The following is a 9,786-nucleotide window of genomic DNA, read 5'->3' on the forward strand; positions in this document are numbered from 1 at the left end:
AGAAACCCGAACACAGAGTTACTTGCAAGACCTCATACATCTGAGTACTGCTCCAGTGAACCAAGGCAACAGACTGTGTCCAACATGTGACAGAATGACTCAGGACATTGTAGGACACTTAGTAGCTGAATGCACTACATTTAACAACATCAGAACTGATATAGTAAATGAGATAACAGACAGACTTGGTGTTAATGTTGCTGTTAGAGTGTTCCAACAACATGATGAAAGACTAGTGGAGATTGTCTTAGGGGCAGAAGTAGTCGAAGAAGAGGTAGAAGCAGAGAGTTGGGAATGTTTTATCCTCACAGTGGCTAAAATTATAAAGCCCTTGGCGTCTATGGCTTTAAAGCACACGATATGGAAGGACTCGAGTCTGGAAATATAACAGAAAACAACAGAAAACAGAAGCATGTCACACGACATGAGTTTGGAAAGAGAAAGAAGTGGAATTGTCACAGATTTTATGTATTAACGCTACTTAGCGATTATATAAATGTGTCGCATACTAGTAACGTATATAAGCTGCATGTTTTAAAGAGAAATTTTATTGTATGTAACTGAGTGGTTTTATATGCTCTCCCAAGTGGAGGAATAAAGTACAAGAAAGAAAGGAAGAGAGGAAGAAAGAAAGAAAGAAGGAAAGAAAGAAAGAAAAAGAAAGAAAGAAAGAAAAAAAGAAAGCGAGCTTAAGTTGACCTTAACCATCTTGTTCACAACGCCTACCCACGTATTATCTAAAATTATAATCCATTAAGAGGTTCTAAAGTTATGCTGACAATAAGGCGAAAAAACAGACACACCAAAAACGAGGTCACACGCTTGTGGCATGGGTCAAAGTATAATAGGCCTTGACGTTCGTCTCCCCAACGCTTATAACACTCCATCCAGGGGTTCTAAACTTATCCTAAAACACAACAAAAAAAACACAGAGACACACCATAAAAAATGCAAACGAATGTAGAAGACAGTGTAGAGTACTGAGGTTGCAAGTTGAAAAAAGTATCCATTTTTTTTTCAAATAATGTTAAAAAGAAATCGGCTTTTTCAAACTTAGTGTTGTGTGGAGTTGTGATGATGATTTAACATTATCATATTATTATTATAAAGTTTCTAAATGGAACAGGTATTGTATTGCGCACAATGAATACTAAATACAATAAAAAATTTACAAATTATAAAGAAAAAATACATCTCTTCCCTCTTTCTCAGTTACATATGTGAAAACTTTGATGAAAGTACTATAATGGAATACAGTGGCTTTATGAACTTTTCCTCATCAATTATGCAAATTAGCTGTTAATTTGCATAATAAGTATCACATTATATAAGTCTTCACTTAGGCTATCTACATGCCAAAAATCATGACGATCCGTCAACACGTTCAATTATGCAAATGAGATCATCATGTGCATGATAAAAATGTATTGACATTTCTCTCTTTCTCAGCTACATATGTGACAAGTTTTAAAGTCCTATCATGGAATGTAGTGAATTTATAAAATATCCTCATTAATTATGCAAATTAGCTGTTGATTTGCATAATTTGTATCTTATTATGCAGGTCTTTACTTACGCTACCTACATACCAAAAAAACCTTATGATGATCCGTCAACATGTTCATATTTTCTCATTAATTATGCAAATGAGGCCATCATTTGCATAATTGATATCTATGGACATTTCTCTCCTTCCCAGCTACATATGTGACAAGTTTGAAAGTCCTATCATGGAATGCAGTGGATTTATAAATTTTCCTCATTAATTATGCAAATTAGCTGTTGATTTGCATAATTAGTATACCATTATGTACGTCATCACTCATTCTATCTACATACCAAAAATCATGACGATCCGTCAACACGTTGTAGAGTTATTCTCGTCCAAAGTTTGAAAGGAAACCGGTGCCTGCAGTTCCAAAAAAAGCCGCTAGGGGGCCCAAACTCACAGCACTTACTCTCTGCCTCGAGGGCTATCTACCACTCAAAAATCATGAACACAGCATGTCCAGAACAGGAGATATCAAAAATTGAGGTTCTGCTGCAGTACCTTAGCAAGCCGCTAGGGGGCCCATTATCGAACTTGACCTTCGTTTTCCCGACCCCTACCCACCTACCAAATATTATCGGGATCCATCCAAGACTTCTTGAGTTATGCTGTTAACACACAGACAGACAGACAGACACACAGACTCACAAGCCCAAAACATAACCTTAGCCATTCTGGCAAAGGTAATTATTGCACATTTCATGCTATAACGTTAGCTCATTATACCGTTAACTCACTTTTTACATGACAGTCAGAAATGAGGCCTCAACAAGTAAAACTAAAAGTAAGTTAGTTATGTTTACTTGAGTGCGTTTCACTTACTATATATGTTAAACTAAAATATTAGTAACATCAAAGCGGGATTTTGTAACTTATACCATCATATATAAACCAAATGAAAGAATATAGTTATACATTGAAGTAGTTCATATACGCCATAGCAGCCATTTGCATACCTTACTCACATAACATTCTATTAGGAAATGTCCCACATACATTGTAAACTGTAACGTGTACGTACAGCATAGAGAAATTTATTAGCAATGGAGTCATTACGACTCGTCAAGAAAATGTTAATGTCACTGACCATTGATGGTTTAGTCGAAATATATTTTAGAACTTTTTTTTACAAATTTTTAAAAGCTTAATAGCTTTTGTCTTATAACATATGTGTAACGTTTGATACAATTATCTGAAATCTTATATCAATATTTTGCAAATATCTCCGAATAATTCCTGAAATTCCCCTGTATACATGCAACAATAACCTCCGACATCTGTTTGGAGATACAAACAGTTTATCTGAAAGCTTTACTAGCAGTACATTAACGCCAGTTCACCTTTATCCATGGGGTGACCTTTGTCCGTTGTTTTTTTAAAAACAGCACATTTAGGAGCACTAAAATTAAGTTTGCTGACAGTGGTTTCACATTTGCAATATTTTCAAAATATTCCGATTTGAAACCACCGTTCGTCGACTTGATATCCCTAAATACGATTTTTCTTAAAACAACAAATATAGGTTACCCTCGGATAAAGGTGAACACATGTTTTAATATCGGTCAAATACACATGTGTGCAACAACAGTAACATCTGCTTCGAGATGATCTATATTAGCTTCCATTTTTTAAAATCCATTTTTCATTTTACATGTTTTTCTTCTTTAAATACTTTGTTATCGATTCAGAGATCCATACACATGTACATACTATATACAACACCAAGTGTCCAAATTCTGCTTGCGTAGATTAACTACCAGTAGTCGTCCTGCAGTGCAGGGTTGTGTCCCCAGGGGGCGTCACTGATCACCAGAGTTGTGATGTCCTCCATTCTGATCGCGCCGTCCAGAGAAAATGGCTCTGGGGAAGAGACGAAACACAAGGGTGTAATGTGCGTGTTAGGCTAGGATACCACTCTATGGATAACATACAGCCAAACCTTCCCAAGACGACCACCCGGGGGACCGGGCAAAAGCGGTCTATTTGGTCAGGTGGTCGGTTAGAAGAGTATCGACTCACAACATGCCCGATGCATAGTTTAAATGGTTTCCGTTGTGTTTAATGGCAAATAGCAAGCACACGCACGTGCATCCGCTGCCATCTTTATTTTGAACATAACATCGTAATGGTAGTCAAAATCCGATGCAAACTGGCCGAATTCGGCACAAAATCAACCTAGCTATCATAAAAAAAATCGATGACACCTCAAGGTTTGAAATGACGCGATCGTTGTGGGCAGGGATTTGGTCCCAATTTTTGTTGGTGAAAGTCTGCAGGCAGATTCTAACTTATAATGAACAAGCAAATGTTCCAACAAATTTTCAGTTTACCCTCTCACCTTCCAGATGCCCGGTCTCAGGCTGGGCGGTGGGCTGGTATGGCGTAGTAGGGTTGTTGATATGCCTGGAAATTATCAAGAAAAGCACAACAAATTTATCACCTTACTATCATCATCATATCGTTCCGTGCTAGTACTAGTACACGCAGCCAGGCCACGGCCTTCTCATTAGCTTTCTAGCAGATCCTGGTTGGAGGTGTTGGGGCCTAATGCGCAGTCCTTTGTAATGTGTTCCATAGTAGGGTGATAATTTGCTTGAAATACCAAACACTACACAAAAAAATAATTGTAGATCGAATCGGCATAAAGGGGCGTATGGTAGAAAATCATATGTGGACATGTCATATACATTGGGTAATCGGGTATTATTGTAAATATCGCTGAGGCAGAATGTATTCAAACTTTGTATATACAAGGGTATCTAAAGCTAAGGGCACAACCCGCCGTAGGTGCAAATACGTGCTGTCTACGTGAAAAAAAAAACGTGGGCAATCTTTTGGGATCCGTAAGTGGTAAGTACCGCCTCCGTACGAACTCGTAGGGAATCCGACGGATTTTGGAGCACGCAGACACGCATAGAACTTTACGTGCAGGCAAAACTTTGTGTGCCATCGGGATTCGAATTCACCCCCCATACGTGCCAGTACGGGCGACGCGCCTGTCCTGTACAGCCTGAACGTTTTCAGAAATACGTGGCGGACGTGCCCTCCAAAAAACGTACGGACAAATTGCACGTACGGCGGGTTGTGCCCTTTAATAGCTAGACCTATACTACATGGAATACATAAATGAATATTAACAATACCTGATTACGTAAGAGCAATAATCCCAACTTACGTACAGCCATTCCCGTTCAATCTCAGGCTCCTGAGTTCTGCACTTCTTGCGGTAGTAACAAACACCACCGATAACAGCAGCCACCAGCACAACGGCGGAAACGCTTCCTCCTGGCCGCGGGAGAAAATGAATTTTGAAATGTTTGCGGTGGATTTAAAAAGATAATTAGTGCAAAAAATACAATATTTACATTGTCATTGTCCCCAATCTCTCATCACCGCCAAAATCTTTAGCATATTCATCATTAGTATCGAATTGCTATTGATGAAGAATTGTTTTTAAATTTTCATATTGTTAATGATGACTCCACACTTACCTATCGCCGCCCCTGTATTTACCGCTCGCCCCTGCTTTCCCGGTGGCCCTGAAATCATAAGAATTACAGTCATTATAAGTATCATATTGATGATGATGATGGTGATGATGATGATGATGATGATGATGATGATGATGATGAAAAAGAAGAAAATGTTCATACTAACACAAATATAAAGCTACGCATGTGTTTGGACGGCATAGGTCCATGTTATTCAATTCTAGGACCCGATATACTAAAAAATCCATTCACCTTTTGTCCCATTAGAAGCAGGTGTTACGGTGGGTGCTGTATTTGTTAGAATTGTACTCTCTGGTCTTGTGGTTTTCGATATCGTAGTTGATTCCTTCTGGTTGGTTGTCGGGTTTGTCGTTGCTGTGTGCCGATTGGTTGTTTCAGGTGATGATGTTGATGCCCCCGTTGTTCCTGGTGACGTAAGAGGCACCGTAGAGGAGTGGCCTGTGGTTGGATGTGTAGTAAAATCAGTTGTTGTTATACCGGTTGTCCGCTCAGTAGTGGTCTCTACCGTCGTTGTTTCGACACGTGTAGTCGGCAATGGACTTGTACTAGCGACGGTTGAGGAGTAAGATAAAGAAAAAATGTCCTCAGTTGTTTCACCAGCGGTTGTACTATCTGCACTTGTGGTTGATATGTCGACAGTTGTGGTTTCACCTAACGTAGTTTGCCCGGTTGTGGTTTCACCTAACGTAGTCTGTCCAGTTGTGGTGAGTGACGCTGTAGTATCGGACGGCTCTGATGTTGTTGTCGGTTCTGGTGTAGATGGTTCCGTGGGTGTTGGTAGTGGAGTGGTGCCTTTTACTGTCGATTGAAACATTGGAAGAGTTCATTCATCATCTTGTTTGATGAGTATATTTTGTTTAATTAATAACTAAGGAGACAGTAGACATTCCTAGTACTAACCAATACAAAAGTTTTAGTCAAATATCTCCCTGTTGCATTATAACAATTGACAACACATTAAGATACACTCCTCTATTTCTCTGTGTGTCTCTCTGTCTCTCTCTCTCTCTCTCTCTCTCTGTCTCTCTCTCTCTCTCTCTCTCTCTCCGTCTGTCTGTCTATTAGTCTGGATGCCTGGCTGTCTCTGTCTTTCTTTCTCTTTCTATCTAACTCAACAACGTTGACATAATTCAAATAAGGAAGACAGGCGGGCTTTTGATTTGCTACTCAGACCTAGACCTTAAAATGTTGTCTCAAATGTGACCAGCAGTATTGAAAATGCAGCAAATTCATGCCTTCGCAGACAGGTGTCTCTCCGTCCCACGCGCCGTTTCGACAGGTGCGCACAGGTGATCCTGACGTCATGACGTAACCTGGGTCGCACTCGAACACAGCCACGTACCCAAGGTCTGGCAGCGACATCACCGTCACCTTTGCGTGAGCCGGCACCGATGGCTTTTCACAGGGTGCCACTGTGAAGGAACGTTAGGTGACCGTTAAATATTTTCATCAGGTTAGTAGGTTAACTGAACCTAGACTTCTACAACCTTCTTTAATTCTTCAGCAAACCGTCGGTTTCCACTGGGTTGTCTATTTGACATAGTACTGATAGTAATTGTTTTATCATGCACTGAGGAAGACGACAGATGGTTGTCGAAACGTTTACTTAAGAATTAAAGAAGGTTGTGGAACGAAGAAGACTGCAGTTGTGTTCAACGTTTGGTGATATTGTTAAGAGGGATGGCGATCACTGGCGGCGGCACAGTGGGGGCAGTGGGTGGGGGTGGTCGTCCCCACAAATAATCAAGCTGAAAACCTTGTGTTTGTTTTCACTAATGGCAATTTCATCAAACCTTGCATGCAAAATTTGCCCCTGAAATTGCAGGAAATGCTGTTTCAGAGGGCCAAGATTTCAAAATTTAAAATTCGAAGACAAAGGATCATAATTCTCTCAGGTGATTCTACCATTGCAATCGGTGATTTTGCCGACCAGTAGAGATCGCGATCGAAGACTGTCCGATCGGGATCTATACTTACGTAGAATTGTAGAATCACCGATTGTACTGGCAGATAGAGATCCCTACTAGTAATATCGCTGATTCGTCAGATCACGATCATTACGTTAACATGTTTTTGATCTATGAAAATGTTGGTATAGTCGGATTGCAACTATCGAACTACTGATTGAAAAGTCTTAGCCTGGATGCCAGACCCCCCAGATGCCAGATCTCAATAATATCCATCGTTTATAACCCCCTTGGTCTAACTCATAATCAAGGGTGCCTGTTGAATAATTTCCTTGGGAATTTGTTGACCCTAGAGCCGAAGAGTTGACCAATGAATAGTGGTGCAGTCTGGCATCCGGGCTAGAAATGTTTGTAGCCAAGGCACCGTGCATATACTCCTGTCACATTTGGTGAAAATCGATCGAACGACGATTCTGCGGCAATCACCCGAGCTTCGCTTATACATGTAATAATAACTTAATTGCACAACAATTGTACAAGGTACAAAGTATGGTTTACATGTGACAGGGACGGTTTTCAGGTGAAAAATACGCGAAACCCGTCTGCCAATCTTAAATATGTCCGATCTTCCGCGCCGCGTGCCTGCGAAGCTGGTGTGTTACGCCGAACGTTATACCGGCTATATAGATACAGATACAGGTACAGATTCCATCGATACGCCCGAAGATCGTGGATAATGTGACAGGGGTAATAGCAAACTTACGGACGCATGTCGGCTGCACCCCGCTCCACTCGGAGGAGCCGTCCGGCCGGGGCCCGCACGTCCTCGCCTGGGACCCGCTCGGGTAGTACCCGGTGTTGCAGGTGAACGTGACCGTGCTGCCTACGTCATAACCGTCGGGGTGCTGCTGGGATCCGTGTTTGGGAAAGCCGGGGTCTGTACAGGGGGGCCAGCTGGTTCCTGATAAATAAAGTCAATGTGTCACAGTCAGGCAAGCATCCATTTGCTTTCAAAATCTGCAAAAACCTTTAAAACTTTAATATCAGATTGCCTAAGTATGTAACGATACAGTATCAAAGCGTGTCATGTCAATCCTTCCACTAATGTGATGAATATAGAATACAACACGGTGTATTCCATATCATCCGAGGGCGATCCGACCGAGGGTGATGCGAAACACACCGTGTTGGGAGCGAGGGATGGGACCGAGGGTGATGCGGTATACACCGTGTTGTATTCTATTTATGTCATACCCACCTGAGAAAACACATGTTTTGATGCGAAATGCGTCAGAAGTTGAGAAAATTTGGTGCCCTCGAACAAAAATTGTTACAAAGCAATGTTCCAACTTTTGAAAAATCAAATCAGGTATCTGAATTTTCGACCGCGCCGCAAATGTTCGACTTAATTGATGGAAGCCTGTGTGATATGGCTTTTTATCCGGAACAACGGTATCGAACGTTATCGCAGCCCAGGTTTGACATAAATCTCAGTAAATAAGAGTCCTTACTTCTACAGTAGGGTCTGTAGTTGTCCCAGCGGTACTTGTACACTGTTCCCGTTCCCGGGGCGCAGGTCAGAGTCGCCGGGCCCACCATCTCGTACCCAGGCTCGCAGGAGTACGTCACAGAGTCTCCGGGCAGGAAAACCTTCCCGGCATCCTCGGGCGGTGACGTGGTAGAGTCAATCCGCTCGCCGTGGCTGATAGTACTAGGATCGCCGCAGTAGTCGGCTACAACATGCATGGTGTAAAAAAGGAACCGGGTACTAGTAACCTATGTCCGTTGTTTATAGAAACAGGGTATTTAGTTCTATTAATTGATGGACGGTAGTTTCAAATTTTGATTGCAGTTCGAAACCAGGCCCAGACCCATGAGGAATAGTTCACGCACACACACACTGACTTACGCACTACGTTACACACACGCGCGCACACACACACACGCACGTACACACACGCACAAACATATACATGCACGTACACACACACACACACACACACACACGCACACACACACACACACACACACACACACACACACACACACAAACATACACACACACACATGCACACATACACACACAGTTCGTTCCAGACACACTGTCTAAATCTGACAGGGAAGAACAACATGCACACTAATTACATGAGAACAAAATCTCAACACTGGATCCCCTGATGAATTTGCCGTGGTACTGCACATCCACCCTCCCGTAGCCATGCTGTCGGTCCGTCTCTAGCGTCCTGTTGGGAGGGTAGGGGTGGTCCTGGTCCAACTGGCAGTAGAAATTACGACCTGAGGAGCAAGTGGCTACATTTTAGACCAAAATGTTTTTGATCATGACATAAATCATATATAGCAGCTTCAAAATGAGCAGATATATGATATTGCAGCAATGGGTCGCATGTGCCAGATCACCGTCCAACATTAAACAGAGACGGGGGGCGCCACAGGTTATCTGGAACTTACAACCAGCTGCTGCAGTAGACGGGTCCGGCATTCCGTGGACAAGGCTGATGCAGTTAACCGAAACTCTTGGTAAGTCCCAACTAATTGTCAATGTTGGCTAGTTAAAGTTTAGTCTTTTTCATAAATGTAAAAACTTAAGGAAAACTTGAAAACCTACCGTTCACTTGTAGGTACTCGTCCTTTGTCCGGAAGTCAGTACTGTTGAAGTAGAGCCTCAGTCCGTAGCCCCGCTGCGGGTCGATGGTCCACCGGCAGTCTTCGTTCGGCTCTTCGTGGTCCGGGTCAGGCCATCCTGGACTGCGCAAGGCCCCGTAGGCCATCGCTCCATCGATATCCAATTGGCACTTCG

General features: G+C 42.2%; 1 protein-coding gene across 1 annotated transcript; it reads right to left on the minus strand.

Moving 5' to 3' along the window:
- Positions 1-2,502: 2,502 nt before the first annotated feature.
- LOC118421905 (CUB and sushi domain-containing protein 1-like) lies at positions 2,503-9,468 on the minus strand. The gene is made up of 11 exons (XM_035829410.1): positions 9,438-9,468; positions 9,114-9,263; positions 8,480-8,701; positions 7,732-7,929; positions 6,297-6,473; positions 5,713-5,859; positions 5,293-5,499; positions 5,041-5,088; positions 4,729-4,834; positions 3,888-3,952; positions 2,503-3,409 (listed from the first exon to the last, which is right to left on the minus strand). The coding sequence occupies exons 1-11, from the start codon at positions 9,466-9,468 to the stop codon at positions 3,303-3,305; spliced, it is 1,458 nt and encodes a 485-aa protein (XP_035685303.1). The 3' UTR covers positions 2,503-3,302.
- Positions 9,469-9,786: the final 318 nt, after the last annotated feature.

Source organism: Branchiostoma floridae, chromosome 8, assembly GCF_000003815.2.
Source record: "Branchiostoma floridae strain S238N-H82 chromosome 8, Bfl_VNyyK, whole genome shotgun sequence".
Classification (NCBI taxonomy): domain Eukaryota; kingdom Metazoa; phylum Chordata; class Leptocardii; order Amphioxiformes; family Branchiostomatidae; genus Branchiostoma; species Branchiostoma floridae.

What these genes read in the sequence shown, in the direction of transcription:
- LOC118421905 (XM_035829410.1), bottom strand. Translation starts at nt 9,468, where the DNA reads ATGCCGGACCCGTCTACTGCAGCAGCTGGTT. An exon ending in TGCTTCTAATGGGACAAAAG is followed by an intron (nt 5,089 to 5,292) that starts GTGAATGGATTT and finishes TTATGATTTCAG; the next exon opens with GGCCACCGGGAAAGCAGGGG. An exon ending in GAGATTGAACGGGAATGGCT is followed by an intron (nt 3,953 to 4,728) that starts GTACGTAAGTTG and finishes GATAATTTCCAG; the next exon opens with GCATATCAACAACCCTACTA.